This window comes from Nomascus leucogenys, chromosome 19 (assembly GCF_006542625.1).
Source record: "Nomascus leucogenys isolate Asia chromosome 19, Asia_NLE_v1, whole genome shotgun sequence".
NCBI classification, from domain to species: Eukaryota; Metazoa; Chordata; class Mammalia; order Primates; family Hylobatidae; genus Nomascus; species Nomascus leucogenys.
This window is the reverse complement of record NC_044399.1, coordinates 36748328-36767352: the sequence shown is the minus strand read 5'-3', so window position 1 is coordinate 36767352 and position 19025 is coordinate 36748328. Positions and strand designations below refer to the sequence as shown.

Below are 19025 nucleotides of genomic sequence, written 5' to 3'. Positions count from 1 at the left end.
TGGGATTACAGGCACGTGCCACCATGCCCGACTAATTTTTTGTATTTTTAGTACAGACGGGGTTTCACCATGTTCAACAAGATGGTCTCGATCTCCTGACCTTGTGATCCGCCTGCCTCGGCCTCCCAAAGTGCTGGGATTACAGTTGTGAGCCACCGATAAGACTAGTTCCGTTAAAAACAAACAAACAAACAAACAAACAAAAACCACTCACCCAGGACAAGTTCTTCGTTTGTTTTTTGAGACAGGTTCTTGCTCTGTCACCTAGGCTGGAGTGCAGTGGCACAATCACAGCTCACTGAATCCTTGACCTCCTGGGCTCAAACAATCCTCCTGGGTCAGCCTCCTGGGTAGTTAGGACCAGAGGTATGTGCCACCACACCCAGCTATTTTTTTTTTTTTTAATTTTTTGTGGAGGTGAGGTCTCACTATGTTGCCCAGGCTGGTCTTGAACTCTTGGGCCCAAGCAGTTCTCCTACCTTAGTCTCCCAAAGTGCTGGTATTACAGACATGAGCCACTGTGCCTGGTTAGTTCATTTTTTGTTTTTTGAGATGGAGTCCCACTCTGTCACCCAGGCTGGAGTGCAGTGCCATGATCTCACCTCACTGCAACCTCTGCCTCCCAGGTTCAAACAATTCTCCTGCCTCAGCCTCCGAGAAGCTAGGATTACAGACCTGCCCACCACGCCCAGCTAATTTTTGTATTTTTTTTTTTTTTGTAGAGACGGGGTTTCACCATGTTGGCCAGGCTGGTCTGGAATTCCGGACCTCAAGTGATCCACCGACCTCAGCCTCCCAAAGTTCTGGGGTTACAGGCGTGAGCCCCTGTGCCTGGACTTCTTTTGATTTTTTGAGACAGAGTCTCATTCTGTCGTCCAGGCTGGAGTTCAGTGGCGCGATCTCAGCTCACTGCAACCTCCGCCTCCTGGGTTCAAGGGATTCTCATGCCTCAGCCTCTCGTGTAGCTGGGATTACAGGCATGTCCCACCACGCTGAACTAATTTTTGTATTTTTAGTAGAGGCGAGGTTTCACTATGTTGGCCAGGATGGTCTTGAACTCCTGGCCTCAAGCAATCCAAAAGTGCTGGGATTACAGGCGTGACCACCATGCATAGCACAGAAGTTCATTTTTAAGCTGAGTTCATTATCAACTTTATTGTATATAACGGTAGAGAGTTTTTTTTTAAATGCCTATGGGATTCTCCATTTGGAAATTTCTCCTAAAGTTATTTATAAGATTGCCATAAAGAAGAGCACTGACATTCAATATTTATTTGTTGATTTTGATTCTAATTGAGGAAGAGACTAGATTTGTTTTTTTTTTTTAAGCATAACAAACTTTTTCATTATGACACTATCATTTTCTGACAAATGGGGCATATGGCCTTACTGAGAATTTCTCCAAGCATCTAAAGTAGCAACAAAACAAGAAGAGAAAATTCCAGTAGAATGGGCATAGTAGACTACAATAACTGGGACTGACTATGGGAGAGCCACAGGGGTGAATAAGCCCTGGCACACTAATAACCAGGATTAAAGCATGTTCTTAATAGATGTACTCAAGCACTTCCAAGGCGAAACAATAAAAAAAGTATGATTAACGCAATAGTTTTTCATCTTTACATTAGAGATAACTAGCTAGTTTACTACATTATTCATTTTTAATTTTGAAAAAAATTATACTGGGTTTAAATTCATTTGGTTAGAATCACTAAATGTTATGAAATATGCAGTTTCTCTTACCTAGTTTCAGTATGCCATTTTTCTTGGCATAGGCATTATTAGGGCATAATTTCTAACTTTTTAGTAGCTGCAGTATCTTTTTGACTCAATATCATTAAATTATCATTTGGGCTTAATATAACATGGCATTTATATAGTTCTTGATCTTTACTGATAATGTATAATCACTGGCTTACTATTTGTATGGAAGATTCTCATATCCACTAGGGTGATTTTCATGTGTATTTGACTTAGAAACTAAAGAGTTGTACATTGCTTATATAGAACACTAAATACATTAAGCCATTAATTGGCAACTAGACCATTAAACTAGTAACCAAGCCAATAATAACAAGGAAAAATAGCTATCAGCACACCCTTCCCCTTATAGCTCACCCCACTGTAAATATTATAAGCCCTCTGCGTCATGGGAATAACCCTGCCTACCATGTGATGCTGATGTAATAATAATATCTAAAGCTAAGCACCTGGAGGAAGAAGAGAAAAGTTTTGCTTTGTATTACTTGAGTGAGTGTGTGTGTGTGTGTGTGTGTGTGTGTGTGTGTGTGTGTGTGTGTGTTTTTAAATAAACAAACCATAAAGCCACTAGCAGATAGTTTAATGATTTCTGTTCTTGTGTTGCCTGTGGGGATTTCACATTGTGCTCACAGTCACTGGTACTGATTCAATAACAATGGCCTTGCAAAATTGGCAACCTTCCTAAATAAACTATGTAAAATCTGCAAACACTGGTTACTGTGCTATGTGCCTAGTAGATACTCTGGATGCTCTGCCCATATGATATACCCAAAGAATGCTTAAAGTAATTTTCTTTTCTTTTTTTCTTTTTTTTTTTTTAAACAGAGTCTTTTTCTGTCACCCAGGCTGGAGTGCAGTGGCAGGATCTCAGCTCACTGCAACCTCTGCCTCCCGGGTTCAAGCGATTCTCATGCTTCAGCCTCCCGAGTAGCTGGGATTACAGGCGCCCGTCACCACACCCAGCTAATTTTTGTATTTTTAGTAGAGACGGGGTTTCACCATGTTGGTCAGGCTGGTCTTGAACTCCTGAACTCAAGTGACCCGCCTGCTTCGGCCTCTGAAAGTGCAGGGATTACAGGCGTGAGCCACTGCACCCAGCTACAATGATACTCTTCTGCTCTCTGAATTTCTAAAGCACAAATTGTACTGTTCATCTGACACTTAGCATGCAATAAATTGTGCTCTTATTTATCCTTTCATTGATGTCTTATTTCCTCAACAAACTGAGTATCCTGACTTCAGGAACCATGTCTTGTACTTCTTTTTTATCTCTTACTTCTTACACAGAATAGATGCAATTTAGGATAATGATGGAAATGACAGAATGTTTACCATCTTGCTAGGGTGCCACTCTAATTCTTTCTCCTATAACCTGGCTCATATCAAAAGAGCAAAATGAGCAAAAATTTAAGCTACCATATCGTATTTAATCCTCATAGGTATTATAAGTTCCATTTTACTGATGAGGAAACTAAGGTTTAGGGTGATTAATGATGAACTCTGGAGTTCAGGTCCATTTCATTTCAAACACTGCACTATTACTATTAGGTACAATAACAAATGGCAAGTAGTTATTCTGAATGTGTGACCCAATAAATCTTTTAAGAGTTTTTAAAGAGAATGTTTAAGGAACGGGATACTTTAAGAATTAAGTGTGAGATTTTATTGAGGAGGGAAGGGCATCACAGAGGTAGGATTAACACAATGATAGATATCAAGTCTGTTCAAAGGGACTTCAAAGAGGTTCAGTTTTATTTGTTGTTTGAATCAATTTATTTCACTCATCTCTTAGGAAGAGAGATTTACATTGAGAATTCACATCCCGCCACAGAAACCCCAACTTTTCAAACTAAAGCTCCCTCTAAAAACAGATGAGGCCAGGTGCGGTGGCTCATGCCTGTAATCCTAGCACTTTGGGAGGCTGAGGCAGGTAGATCACCTGAGGTCAGGAGTTCAACACCAGCTTTGCCAACATAGCAAAACTCCGTCTCTACTAAAAAAACAAAAATTAGCCGGGCGTGGTGGTGGGCACCTGTAATCCCAGCTACTAGGGAAGCTGAGGCAGGAGAATCCCTTGAACCCGGGAGGTGGAGGTTGCAATGAGCCAAGATCATACCACTGCACTCCAGCCTGGGCGACAGAGTGAGACTCTGCCTCAAAAAAAAGGAAAAAAAAAAAGAAAAAATGATACAATTATGGGAAATTAAAACTTTTGATGTTCGTGAGAACTGTGTATATTAACATTAAGAGAAAGAGTTAACTCAAAGGGACGTGGGACAGAAGAGAGTCCTGAAGAAATGGCATCTCTCAAGAGCTCTGTTGTAAGTGCTATTTATTTAAAATCAGAGAAAAAACACTCTCATTCAATTTAGCCCTCATGGAGACTAACTGGTTTTTATGACACAAAATTCAGAGAACAGCAGAGACAAAAATGCACCGATAAGATGCTAAGCTCATAAACCTGACCAGCTTTTCGCCGGGGTGATGAAGTATGCTTAAAGTGTTGCTTAAGTTGCAAACAGATAAAGCCATATGTAGCATAAACTTTTCCACAGTCACTACGGAAGACAATCAATATAAAGTCCACAATTAGAATGCTCAGGACTTGAAATATCCTGTTATGGATCACAAATATCCATGTAAATTTTGATGGATAAATATTAAGTACAGATGATAAAAGTAACAACCATAACTGGAATTTGTATTGTTCTTTCTTGTGAATAATTATCTCATGTGATATCCAAAATGTCCTGAAATGAGGCAGATACCATCCTCAAACAAACATATAAAACAAAGTTCATTACCAAAAAAAATCAAATAATTCTACTTCTTCTACCCTGGAAACCTAAACTGTTACAACTTTTTAAGAAAGCTTATAATTGGCTAATACTGAGGCTTCTCTTTAGAGGGGTCATACCCCTCTAAAAATAGATTAATGCAGAAAACACAAGTTGTTAAATTCACACAACATGCAAGAAGGGTGAGCCCAAATTTGCCCTTTGGTGTACAAAAATAACAATCTATTTATAAATTATTGGCTACATCCTTTCCAAATTACAGGAACACCTAAAAAGGCCTTGATGTTCTTAGCATATTTATTTAAGGTAAACTTAATTATGTTAGTTATACAGCAACCATACTGTATCATTCAACAATGCAAAGCTAACTCTAACCCTAACTAAAAATATTTAGGATATTGATTTTTTCTTCCCACCTTAGAAATTGAAAAAGTATGTGAAAGATTCAGAAATTATGTGATAACATCTACATCACTGTTCTTTAGCCCCAAGGCAGTTTAACATATGGTAGATTAAGAGGACTCACATTTACTGGAAGGACCCAAGAACAGATGTGAGCAAGATGATCTACAGCAGTTTCAGCCTCTCTATCATTCCTAGACCCAACAGCTCTTGGAAACAGAGACTGACAACATCTTTAGTTATTTAGCTTTGGGCAGTGTTTATCAGTGTTAAGTCTAGAGACATTTTCCAATTTCAGGAGTAAATATAGGTGAGCACAAAGGCAAATGGTAATTTAGGAAAAAAAAAAAGAAATCCATTCTAGACTTATCAAAAAGAAATCTTGACTTGAGCACATCACTACCTCAACATTCTTGTTCATCTTCATTGTGCATATTTACTTTTCAGTTAACTTGGCTAAGCATGATTCCAAGAAAGCCAAAGTTGAGAGCTCTTTTTTTGTACCCCTCAGTTATAGGTTAATTACTGCTCTGCTGATTTTAAACAATCACAAGTGTGGATAAAGCCACAGAAAGTTACCACCAATAATAAAAACACAAATGCATCTTTATACTTTGACAGGGGATCATTAACTGTTCCTTCACATTTGAAGGCCATAACACCCACAAGATTCACTAGATGTAAACCAATTTGATCACTTTCTTAAAAATATTCAATTTTAAGGCTATATTCTCTAAGGATCAAAAATAACCACAAAAAGTCAGTATTAATTTAAAATCAAAGAGGCATCATCTCATACCTCTCTTAAATATTAATATTAGTCTCTTTATCCACCAAAAAGAGAAAAAAAAAAGCCCCTAAGCCATAAATGAATGCCTGGTTTCAATTACTCAATTATCAATTACTCAGTTATGTTTGCCCATTTCTGTAGAAGACAAGATCTAGATTTTAAGAGCATCACAGATGATAATTACATTTATACAATGCGAACATGGAAATTTAAAAATGGGAATGGTAAAAAAAATTTCATAAAATAAAAAACACTTAGAATAAAACTTCTTGGTTCTAAGCTTTAAAATACAGATAATCCTACTACAGAGCTGTTTCAGAGCACAGAAAAAAATGAAAAACTACCCAAATCATTCTGTAAATCAGACATAAGCTGGACAAAGACAGCCAAGATTCAATAAATATTTAGATCCCTAAATGCAAAACCTTAAATATTTGTAAACCAAGCCTAGCCATATGTTAAATGAATAATGCAAAAAGGGTGTAGTTCAGTTACGTAAGGATGATCCAACTTCAATAATTCAATGTGTCATTACATTACCAGTAAAGGGGAAAATATTATTCCACAGATATAAAAAAGCAGTCAGTAAAATTCAACTACACCTAACTGAAAAATCTTTGCAAATTAGCAACAGTAAGAAATGGCCTCAGCTTGATAAACGATCTATGCCAGAACGTACACCACACAGTATACTCATTTACAACACCTAAGAAGCCTTCTTTTCACATAAGCCCACTAGTATCGCACTACTTAACATTAGAAGGCCTAGCCAAAGCAATGAGAGTTATAAATACAGTCATGCATTACTTAATGACAGGAATACATTCTGAGAAATTCATCATTAGGCAAGTTTATCATTGTGTGAACATCATAGAGTATACTTACACAAACCTAGATGGTACAGCCTACTACACACCTTCGCTGGCTATATGGGATAACCATATAGGTGAAAAACCTGTACAGCATGTTACTGTACTGAATACTGTAGGCCAACTGTAACATAATGTTAAGTATTTGTATCTCTAAACATATCTACGCATAGAAAAGGCACAGTAAAAATGTGGTATAAAAGATAAAAAATGGTACACCTGTAAGGGGCACTTACAATCAATGGAGCTTGCAGGACTGGAAGTTGCTCTGGGTGAGTCAGTGAGGGAGTGGTGAGTGAATGTGAAGACCTAGGACATTACTGTAACCACTGTGGACTTTATAAACACCATACACTTAGGCTACACTAAATTTATTTTAAAAACTTATTTTTTCTTGTTTTTTGAGATGGAGTCTTACTCTGTTGCCAGGCTGGAGTGCAGCGGCGTGATCTCAGCTCACTGCAACCTCTGCCTCCTGGGCTCAAGAGATTCTCCTGCCTCAGTCTCCTGAGTAGCTGGGACTACAGGTGCCCGCCACCATGTCCGATTGATTTTTGAATTTTTAGTAGAGGCAAGGTTTCACCATGTTGGCCAGGCTAGTCTCAAACTTGAGGCTAGACCTGAAGTGATCTGCTCACCTTGGCCTCCCAAAGTGCTGGGATTACAGGTGTTGAGCCATTGCACCCAGCCAAACTTTCTCTTTTTCCAGTAATAAATTAACTTTATCTTACAGTAACTTTTTTACTTTATAAACTTTATAATTATTTTAACTTTTTGGCTCTTTTGTAATAATACTTAGCTTAAAACACAGAAAAACTGGCCAGGAGGGGTGGCTCATACCTGTAATCCCAGCACTTTGGGAGGCCAAGGTGGGCGGATCACTTGAGGTTAGGAGTTCGAGACCAGTCTGGCCAACATGGCAAAACCCCATCTCTACTAAAAAATATACAAATTAGCCAGGTGTGGTGGCACACACCTGTAATCCCAGCTACTTGGAAGGCTGAGGCAGGAGAATCACTTGAACACAGGAGGCGGAGGTGGCAGTGAGCCAAGATCACGCCACTGCACTCCAGCATGGGCAACTGAGTGAGACTCCGTCTCAAAAAAAATAAATAAATAAATAAATAAATAAAAATAAAAAACAGAAAAATTGTACAAATATATAAAAATATTTTCTTTATACGCTCCTCCTCCCTCTTCTTCTAAGAGACAGGGTCTCCTCCATTGCCCAGGCTGCAGTGGCACAATCATAGCTCACTGCAGCTTCAAACTCCTGGGTTCAAGTGATCCTCCTGCCTCAACCTCCAGAGTAGCTGGGATTATAGGCACAAGCTACTGTGCATGGCTATATCTTTATTCCATAAGCTTTTCTATTTTTAAAATGTATTTTTTTGGCCGGGCGTGGTGGCTCATGCCTGTAATCCCAGCACTTTGGGAGGCTGAGGCGGGCAGATCACGAGGTCAAGAGATGGAGACCATCCTGGTCAACATGGTGAAACCCCCATCTCTACCAAAAAAAAAAAAAAAAGTATTTTTTTTTTACTCTTGAAACTCTTTTGTTAAAGACACAAACACACACACTAGCTTAGGCCTAAAGAGTCAGGATCATCAAGATCATTGTTTTCCATCTCCATATCTTGCCACACTGGAAGGTCTTCAAGGGCAATAACATACATGGAGCTGTCATCTCCTGTGATAACAATGCCTTCTTTTAGAATACTTCCTGAAGGACCTGACTGAGGCAGCTTTACAGTTAACTATTTTCTTCAAAGTAGAAAGAGAGTACACTGTAGGCCGGGCGCAGTGGCTCACGCCTGTAATCCCAGCACTTTGGGATGCCGAGGTGGGTGGATCACCTGAGGTCAGGAGTTCGAGACCAGCCTGATCGACATAGTGAAACCCTATCTCTACTAAAAATACAAAAGTAGCCAGGCATGGTGGTGCATACCTGTAATCTCAGCTACTCGGGAGGCTGAGGCAAGAGAATCATTTGAACCCTGGAGGTGGAGGTTGCAGTGAGCTGAGATCGCGCCATTGCAATGCAGCCTGGGCAACAAGAGCGTAACTCTGTCTCAAAAAATAAAAGAAAGAGAGTACACTCTACAATACTGATAAAATGTTCAATACAGTAAATACTTATCAGCAACATAGTCACTTATCAAGTATTATGTACTGTACATAACTGTATGCGCTATATTTTCATATAACAATGTAGGTTTGTTTGCACCAGCATCACCACAAACACATGAGTAATACATTATGCTATGACATGACAGCTACAGTCACTAGGTGATTTTTCATCTCCATTATTATTCTTATGGGACCACTGCTGTATATGTGGTCTGTCATCGACCAAAATGTTGTTATTTGGTGCATAACTGCACTCAGAGAGATAAAACTCATTTACAGATAATATAATCATCCACGAAGAAAAGTCAAGAAAATCAAGTAAAAACATATACTAGATATTAGAACCAAGGAAGAGTTTTAGCAAGGTGGTCTGATATAAAAGCAAATATCAAAAGTGATAGTTTTATGACCCATCTGCTGTAACTAATTAGAAAACGTCATGGGAAAGTGGAGCTTATTCATAAGAGCAACAAAAACCTTATAAAATGCCCATGAATATACCTAATAAGAAATGTGTGATTACCATATAAGGAAAACTGTACAATTTAAATGAAGAACATTTAAAAAACAGTGAATAATAGATCCACACATCACATTCTTCATTGGGCAGGCTCATTTTGTAAAACTGTTAATTTTCTCCAAAATTAATTCAGTAAAATTTCAATCAAAATCCTAATACAATTTTTAAAAGTGAAAATTGATAAGCTGATTCTAAGATTTATCTGGAAAATAAAATAAAAATAGTTAGGACACTGAAAAATACCAACAAGGAGGTAAAGCACTGGCATACATTTGTCCACTAAATCTGTAATAAGTAAAATGAGTACTGGCATATGAACAGAAAAACATGAACAGAACTTAAGAGTACAGAAGTATACTCCAAGCATCTGTAAGAATTTAACATATATGTAGCATTTCAAATTAGTGAAGTAAGAATGTATTAAATAATGGTATTAGAATAACTATCCAATTGAAAAAAAACTGTTAAGCTAGATTCTTCCCTCACACTATACATAAAAATAAATTCCAGATGTTTTAAAGAGTTAAATATTTAAAAATGTAAACATGCTAGAAAAAATATAAAATAATACTTTGATAATCCTGAGGATGAATGGCAAGAGGTTTTTAAAAAGCAAGATGCAAAAAATCTTGAAATCATAAGATAAAATACAACAGATTTGACTATATAAAAATGTAAAACTTTTATATGGGATGCAAAGTTAAAAGGCAAGCAATAGACTAGGAGAAAGTATTTTTGCCACATACTCAGAATATATAGAGAACATAAAAAAGAAAAAAGCCAAATATCAATAGAAAAATGGTTGGAAGCACACTCAAATCACAGGAAAAAAAACCCAAAAAGATCAGTAACACATAAAAAGATGCTAAACTTCCATAGTAATAAGGGGAATTGTAAATAGAGAGGTATTTAAGAGCAGGCACTCTGGGGTCAGACTGCCTCTGTATGCATCCTGGCTGGATAATCTCAGACAAGTTAACCTCTCTGTGCCTCTCTTCTGTAATTGAGGATAATATCTAACTCATAAAATTGTTAAGAAGAGAGAATAAAATATACATTCACTGCTCAAAACAGTGTCCCTTAGATAGTAAATGCTCAGTAAAAAATTATCTGCCTTTTAAAAATTTTTTGAGACACAGTCTTGCTCAGTCGCCCGGGCTGGAGTGCAACAGCATGATCTTGGCTCACTGCAACCTCCGCCTCCTAGGTTCAAGCGATTCTCCCTCCTCAGCCTCCCGAGTAGGTGGGATTACAGGCACTCACCATCATGCCTGGCTAATTTTTGTATTTTTGTAGAGATGGGGTTTCACCATGTTGTCCAGGCTGGTCTCGAACTCCTGACCTCAGGTGATCCCCCTCCACCTCAGCCTCCCAAAGTGCTGGGATTATAGGCGTGAGCCACCGCGCCCAGCGTATCTGCTATTAATGTTATTAATATTATTGGGGGTGGTGAAGATATAGGGAAAGATATGCTTACACACTGCCGGTTAAGAGCAAATTGGTAGCCGCGTGCAGTTGCTCACGCCTGTAATCCCAGCACTTTGGGAGGCCGAGGCAGGTGGATCACGAGGTCAGGGGTTCGAGACCAGCCTGACCAACATGGTGAAACCCCGTCTGTACTAAAAATACAAAAATTAGCTAGGCGTGGTGGTGGGCGCCTGTAATCCCAGCTACTCAGGAGGCTGAGGCGGGAGAATTGCTTGAACCTGGGAGGCGGAGGTTGCAGTGAGTTGAGATCGCACCACTGTACTCCAGCCTGGGTGACAGAGCGAGACTCCGTCTCAAAAAAAAAAAAAAAAAAAAAAAAGAACAAATTGGTAAAGTCTTTTTAGAAAGCAATTTGGCTATATGTATCAAATTTTTAACATATATACAACATTAGGTCCAGAAATTCCACTGCTAGAAATTTATCTAAAGAAATGTTTACATATGTATACAAAGATGTGTGTATCAGGATTGCGAGTGCAGCACTATAGGAACTCTGGATTCAGAGACAAAAAATGCTTGTTCTAGTTTCAGTTCTACCATCAAGCCATGTAGCCTTGTGCAAATCACTTCAGCATTTTGATTCCCTAGTTTGTTATGCTATAAAATGTGGACGATGACTTGCCCAATCTGCCTCAGAGGAATATTTTAATTAAGGTAGGGTCCTTAGGCCATCATCATCAGCATCATCTAGGAACTTGTTAGAAATGCAAATTCTCCAGCCACATCCCAGACTTACAGATTCAGAAACTCTGGGGACTGTGGGTAGCAATTTGTGTTTTAACAAGCCCTCCAGGTGATTCTGATGCAAGCTTAAGTTTGGAGATGAGTTCATGTGAAACCCCTTGTACAACTACAAAGTGGAACTGAAAGAGCATTAGTACTATTACTAATACAAAAAATAAGACTTTCTACCTTTTGATTTCATGAAAAGGTACATTTTGGATGAACATCCAATATGCTCCTCTACTGCTGACGCTGAGCCTTAGAAAGCACTGATGTGCTTCTAGGAAGTCAAGTTCATATATGAACCAAGTAAATAAATAAAAATATTTTAGGTCAAGTATAAAAAGCTTAAGATAACCTCATTAGCAAATCAAGCAATGTTTCAGTGCCTTAGTTTCAACACAAGACTCTTTTGATCAGAGGTTTTCATAATGGGAATATTTTATTTTATTTTATTTTTATTTATTTTTGAGACAGCGTTTTGCTGTTGCCTAGGCTGGAGTGAAGTGGCACCATCTCGGTTCACTGCAACCTCTGCCTCTCTGGCTCACACCATCCTCCCACCTCAGCCTCCCAAGTAGCTGTGACTACAGGCACCCACCACCATGCCCAGCTAATTCTTTGGAAAGACGGGGTCTCCCTGTGTTGCTCAGGCTGGTCTTAAACTCCTGGGCTCAAGGGATCCACCTGCTTCGGCCTCCCAAATAACTGAGATTATAGGCGTGAGCCACTGCACCCAGCTGGGAATATTTTAAATGGTAGTCTTTGCCAGCATTTTATCTAACAACTTTTATTCTTCCCTGAGCTTTTTAGGACACAAAAATGGCCGCTTGTTTAGTATATAATGATATCACTAACACCTTGCCTCCTTGCTTAGTGACTACTTCCCAGGGACTGGATAATAGCTCTCTAAAAAATAATACAGGCTTCCATATTTTTCAGAAGTTCAGCTTTTTGTTTTACTAAAATGCATGTACAGACCCTTAAAGGGTATGAACTTTTTATGATCATTCTCATCTGTCTAATCCAAGACTCTTGAAGTTTGACCAAATGATTCTGAGTTGCTCATATATATATTTTTTCTAGTAGAATTAACACTTAACAGTACAATAGTAACTATAGTTTATTTCTGGAATGATTTTGATCATTTATTAATGTTCTTCATTGACAGGTAAAAAATAATACCATATTTGGTGAGTTTTATACAGCGGCAAGGGTAGACCTTAATCTAATAATGATGACATAATTACCAATAAAATACAGTAATACCCCAGCTATTCCATAATTTCACCTATTATATATATAACATAGTTGAAAGTAATAAGAGCCTACGAAATTACCAAAATAGATGCCCAAAAGCCACACTCCAAAAGCCATAAAGTTTCCTTCCTAGGAGAGTCCATAGGATCTCACTTTGGCCTATTCACTTTTTCTTTTTTTTTTTTTTTTGAGATGGAGTCTCGCTCTTTTACCCAGGCTGGAGTGCAGTGGCGCCATCTTGGCTCACTGCAAGCTCCGCCTCCTGGGTTCACGCCATTCTCCTGCCTCAGCCTCCTGAGTGGCTGGGACTACAGGCACCCGCCACCGCACCCGGCTAATTTTTTGTATTTTTAGTAGAGATGGGGTTTCGCCGTGTTAGCCAGGATGGTCTCGGTCTCCTGGCCTTGTGATCCAGGCCTCCCAAAGTGCTGGGATTACAGGCGTGAGCCACCGCGCCAGCTAAATTTTATTTTCAAAGAGATAGAGGCTGGGTGCGGTGGCTCACGCCTGTAATCCCAGCACTTTGGGAGGCCGAGGCAGGTGGATCACCTGAGGTCAGGAGTTGGAGACCAGCCTGACCAACATGGAGAAACCCCGTCTCTACTAAAAAAAAAATTAGCCAGGCGTGGTGGTGACAGGAGAATCGCTTGAACCCAGGGGGCGGAGACTGTGGTGAGCCGAGATCATGCCAGCCTGGGCAACAAGAGCAAGAAGAGCAAGACTCTGCCTAAAAAAAAAAAAAAGAGAGACAGAGAGAGAGTCTCCCTCTATTGCCCAAGCTGGAGTGCAATGGCACGATCATAGCTCACTGTAACCTCGGATTCCTAGGCTCAAGCAACCCTCAGTCTCTTGAGTAGTTAGTACTACAGGCATGAACCACTACACCTGCCTGCCTGCTTGCCTATCTGTCTGTCTATCCATCCTCCTACTCACCCACCCATCCATCTATCCTCTCTCTTACCTATCTATTTATTAGAGACAGGGTCCTGCTACATTGCCTGGGCTGGTCTCAAACTCCTGTCCTCCCAAAGTGCTGGGATTACAGGTGTGAGCCACTGCCCTTGGCTCCAATTTACTCTTTAACACAATTCTCACAAGATTTGTTTTTTGGTGTTTTTTTTTTTTTTTGAGATACAGTCTCACTCTGTTGCCCAGGTTGGAGTGCAGTGGTGAGATCTTTGCTCACTACAACCTCTGCCTCTCGGGTTCAAGCAATTCTCCTACGTCAGCCTCCGGAGTAGCTGGGACTACAGGTGCGTGACACCATGCCTGGCTAATTTTTTTGTATTTTTAGTAGAGATGGGGTTTCACCATGCTGGCCAGGCTGGTCTCGAACTCCTGACCTCGTGATTCACCCGCCTCAGCCTCTCAAAGTGCTGGGATTACAGGCGTGAGCCACCCTGCCTGGCTTGTTTCTTGGTTTCTAAACCCACAGCAAACCTGAGGGCAGCAAATGAGAAAGGGCAAAAAGCTCTTTTGAGAGGGTTCTCAGCAGTGATGAGAGAACCACTGGGCTAAGTGTACTCATGTATCAAGGTACCCCCTCCCCCAAATACAAAATCTTTTGAGTCAGTCTTCACTTAGGACCCTAAATCTGAATTGTTGAGCTGCTCCCACTAGTTATTGCTATGTACATATCTGTACCACAGGGAAATGCTCACAGCAGTTGAGGTTTACAGAATCAGGTCTTAGAAATAACACTTCCCTTTAGGAAAGAGCTTCTTAATCTTTGTTGAGATCACAGATCACTTTGAGAATCTGATTTTAAAATATATTTATTTACTCAACATTTTCATATAATCTCAAGGAGTTTGACTTTTTGAAGCCAATCCATAGACCTCTAGGTGACCATGGACCTCAAATTAAGAACTTCATTAGGTGCTAACAGTGGGTATATTTAAGTTCATAAAGTTTAGTAGTTTACTCAGAATGATTCCTAATAATTTTTTTAATGATGATAAGCTGTGCAACACTATAAATGCTAAATAAACATGACCTCTAAAGTAATACTAATAAATACAGTTTAGAAGAAGTGAATATTATAGCAAGTCTCTTTAAAGAAAAAAGAAGTGGCTGGGCACGGTAGCTCACTCCTGCAATCCCAGCACTTTGGGAGGCCAAGGCAGGAGGATCACTTGTGCCTAGGAGTATGAGATCAGCCTGGGCAACAAAGTGAGATGCTGTCTCTACAAAAAAAAAAAAAAAGAGAGAGAGAGAATTGCTTGAATCTGTTGGGGGGTGGTGGGCGGGGGGCCAGGGTTGGGGGCGGCAGAGGTTGCAGTGAGCCGAGATCATGCCACTTCACTCCGGCCTGGGTGAAAGAGTGAGACTCGATCTCAAAAAAAAAAAAAAAAAAAAAAAATTAGCCAGGTGGGGTGGCATGTGCCTGTGGTCTCAGCTACACAGGAAGTTGAAGCAAGAGGACTGCTTGAGCCCAGGAGATGGAGACTGCAAGTGAGACGTGTTCAAGCCACTTCACTCCAGCCTGGGTGACAGAGCAAGGGCCTGTCTCAAAACAAAACAAAACAAAACAAAACAAAACAAGAAACAAAGAAAAAAGAAGTGGGAAAATAGAGACAAAAATAAAAGACAAATATTCCAAATATTCTTCAAAAGTTTGTCTTAGTAGCAAAACTCAGTATAGCAAATATATTTTTCAGGAAGCTGAAGATTTCAGCAGTCAAAGATAATTCCTCAGACTGCCAAGTCTCAAAAGTGACCTTGCAACTACTAAGACAAAATATCATTTTTATAGTGGTTAAGGGCAGTGGCCTAGGAAATAGATCTGGATTCTAAGGACAATTTTGTCACTTACTACCTATATGGCCTTGAGTAACTACTTACCTTCTCTAAGCCTCAGTTTCACTATCTGTAAACAGAACAAATTAGTTCATAAGGTTGCTATGATGATTAAATGAGACAGATGTACATTAAACTCAGCACAGTGAAAATGGTCAATAAACGGCAGCTATTAGTTATTAATTTCAATTAACTTTTTGTGTAGAGATTTACAGTTCACAAAGTGTTACCAAATATATGACTTCTTATGATCTTATGGGGTAAAACCACTGTATCCCCATTTGACAGTGGAAGAAACTGATGTCAAATTATTTACCCAGACACTAATTAGTAGGAAAAAAAATTTGGACTTGATTGACCAGAAAACATGATTCACAAATCCTTTCCCCTCCAAAAGCTTAGAATCCCTGCCTTTTAAAAAATTATTTTATTATTATTATTTAAAGAGGCAGGGTCTTGCTCTGCCACCCAGGCTGGCATGCAGTGGCACACTCATGGCTCACTGCAGCCTTGAACTCCTGGGCTAAAGTAATCCTCCCACCTCAGCCTCCTGAGTAGCTGGGACTATAGGTGTGTACCACCACACTCTGCTAATTTTAAAAATTTTTCACAGAGTCTCAGTATGTTACCCAGGATGGTCTTGAACTCCTGGCCTCAAGTGATCCTCCTGCCTCCCAAAGTGCTGGGATTACAGGTATAAGCCACTGTGCCTGGCCTTTTTAATTCTTTATTTTTTTGAGACAGGGTCTTGCTCTGTCACCCAGGCTGGAGTGTGGTGGAATGACCACGGCTTACTGTAGCCTCAACCTCCGAGCTCAAGCTATCTTTCCACCTCAGCCTCCTGTGTAGCTGAGACTATAGGCATGCGCCACCACACCTGGCTAATTTTTTCTATTTTTCTTAAGACAGAGTCTCACAATGTTGCCCAGGTTGGTCTCCAATTCCTGGGCTCAAGCGATCCTCCCACCTCAGCCTCCCATAGTGCTGTGACTATAGGTGTGAGCAACCACACCAGGCCCTTTTAAATTCTTTTTATTGTGCTTATTAGGTTGGTGGAAAAGTAACTGCAGTTTTTGCTATTACTTTTACTGGCCATGAATATACATAGCATAAAATTTACCATTTTAACCATTTTAAGTGTACAGTTCTAGGGTATTAAATACTTTCACACTGTTGTGCAACTACCACCATCCATCCCCAGAATTTTTTCATCTTCCTCAAATGAAACTTTGTAGTCTTCAAATACAAATTTCCCACCCCTTCTCCCTCAACCCCTAGCAACTACCATTCTACTTTACTTCTCTCTGAATTTGACTTCTATAGATAGGTACCTCATATAAATGAAATCATATAGTATTTATACTTTTGTGACTGGCTTATTTCACTTAGAATAATATCTTCAAGGTCATTCACACTGTAGCATATGTCAGACTCCTTCCTTAAGGCTAAATAATATTCTACTATATGTACATACCACATTTTGTTAATCCATTCATCCATCCATGGACACTTGGGTTGCTTCCACTGCCATTTTTAAAGTACTGTTAACACTATTATTTTCATAATGGTTATCAGTGTCAGATTATTCACCCATTAACTTCTTCACTCCATGACCGTTCCCGTTTTTAGACGGAAAATGCAAGTCAGTCAGTTTATTTAATTGTGGAGCTTTTACAGTACAGGGCAGTAAAACAACTTTTGTGATTTTTTTTCTTTTTTTTAGAAGCTCCACCATGAATCAACACGCAGGGGAGAAAAAAAAGAAACTCAAACGAGTTTAATTCGATTTGGTAGGATAGGAGGGCAAACCATCTATGAAAATAATAAATCAGTTGTAAGATTATCTAGAAATCACCTTACATGCTATTCTCTAGATCTTTAATAAGGGATAATGTAAAGTTTCTGTTGTTGGACATTAAAAAGTTGACCTGGGAGGGAGACAGTAGCTTTGCTTAAGTGCAAAGAGTCTAGCAAAATCTCAGCAGGTGACTCCTCTGAAGCCACTTGGAATGAGTGTCAATACACTAACACAGACCAAACTGCTGCTATCTAAGTAACCTTACACCACTGCATTGATTTAAGGATGGAACCTGAATAGGAAAAGTTCCTCTACTTGATAACTGTGAAGTCAGATTAACCACAAGCTTCAGCAGACACACTTCTCAGAAACAGCTAAACCACAGTGGAATGACAACTCTCTAGAGACTTCAGAAACAGCGGCGATTTAAAGATGCACTTGCACTTTGGTGAATGAAGGGGTGCGTGCAGGCTTGGGCTGTGAGCACGTACCAGTAGTACAGGAGGAGATAAAATAGAAACTACCGAAATCTAGCCTTCTGGAATCACTCCATACTACAACCAGCAGGAGCGAAGAATGGCCTTTCTTTTTGTAAATGGCTAGCAACAGAAACTTATTTAAAACAAACAAAACCCATAATCATGGAAAGCTGCTCACCAGCAGGACTCACAGGGACTCCCGCTTCCGATTCTGTCGACCACCCTTCACCCCAGTCTTCCAAGTGCCAAACAGCTCAGCTGTTACTCGGTCACCACAACTTCTGAGGGACAACCCGCACTTTCAAAGTCCCTCAAAGTTAAACGGAAATTCTCCCAAAGGATTCTTCCGTCCACCCCCACCCCGGGACACTTTCCGCCTCCATGAATCCCCCCACCGTTCTATCCCAGCATCCTTCCCTCCAGACGCCCGGAGACCTCCAGGCACGCAGGATGCGCGCTCGCCCTCGCTTGCTTGTTTGCTCCCCAGGATGCCAGGGAAAGCGGCTGCTGAAAGAGCAAACTTTCTGAGCGTTCGCGGAGGCGGAGGGCGCGCGGCGGACTCACAGGTGGTTGATGGCGTTCTGCGAGATGACCGCGTTGGCGGAGAAGTAAGGAATCATGTCGGGGCCACCGAGGCTGCAGGTGCAAGCGAGGGGCGCCTTCCTCTTGCGGGCCAACGTGCTCAGGGTCATGGGGCCGGCTCAAAGTGCACAACTCCGCATCCTGGCCTCTGCTCTACTCCGGCACGAGGCGCAGGCGGTGCGTGCACCCGGCGGCGGAGGCGGGCCCGCCGGGTCGCGCGGAGGCAGCCGCCGAAGCCCCGGGGCTCGGCAGTAGAGTCCGGACTGCCGGGCGCCGCCAGCAGTCCGCCCCCACCCGCGTCCGGGGCGGGACAGGCGGGTCCTGAGAGCGGAGAGGGTAGGCCCGGCCGGCGCCCCGCCCCAGATCTCGGGACGCCCGCGCGGATCCCGCAGCGCGCGTCACAGCCTTTAGGGTATCCGGCGGCCCCAAGACACCGCTGCCTCGGTAAGGGAGTGAAGCTAGTCAGGGGTGGGCGAGAAAGGCTTGCATTTCTCTAAAGGAGGGTGTTCCAACAGAAAAGTCCTGCCTCCTAAAGATTGGCTCTATACATTGTACCTCAAACCCGTTTTTGAAAGATCTTAAAAAATGTAAAGGCCATAAATTAACAAGTGCAACAAATATTTATC

At 40.8% G+C, this 19025-nt stretch overlaps 1 protein-coding gene across 6 annotated transcripts in view; it reads right to left on the bottom strand.

Annotated features, from left to right (window-relative positions):
* The window catches only part of SSH2 (slingshot protein phosphatase 2), a 306875-nt gene that overhangs the window by 119743 nt on the left and 168107 nt on the right, over nt 1–19025 (bottom strand). For 2 of the 6 annotated variants that reach the window (XM_030800116.1, XM_012503541.2), the window contains exon 1: nt 18382–18684. The exons of 3 other annotated variants lie outside the window; for them this stretch is intronic. In XM_030800116.1, the coding sequence (XP_030655976.1) occupies nt 18382–18509 (128 nt within the window). In that variant the 5' untranslated portion in view covers nt 18510–18684. Of the gene's footprint in view, nt 1–18381; nt 18685–19025 lie in introns of those variants that run through there. One more of the 6 variants, XM_030800118.1, reaches the window with a different exon arrangement.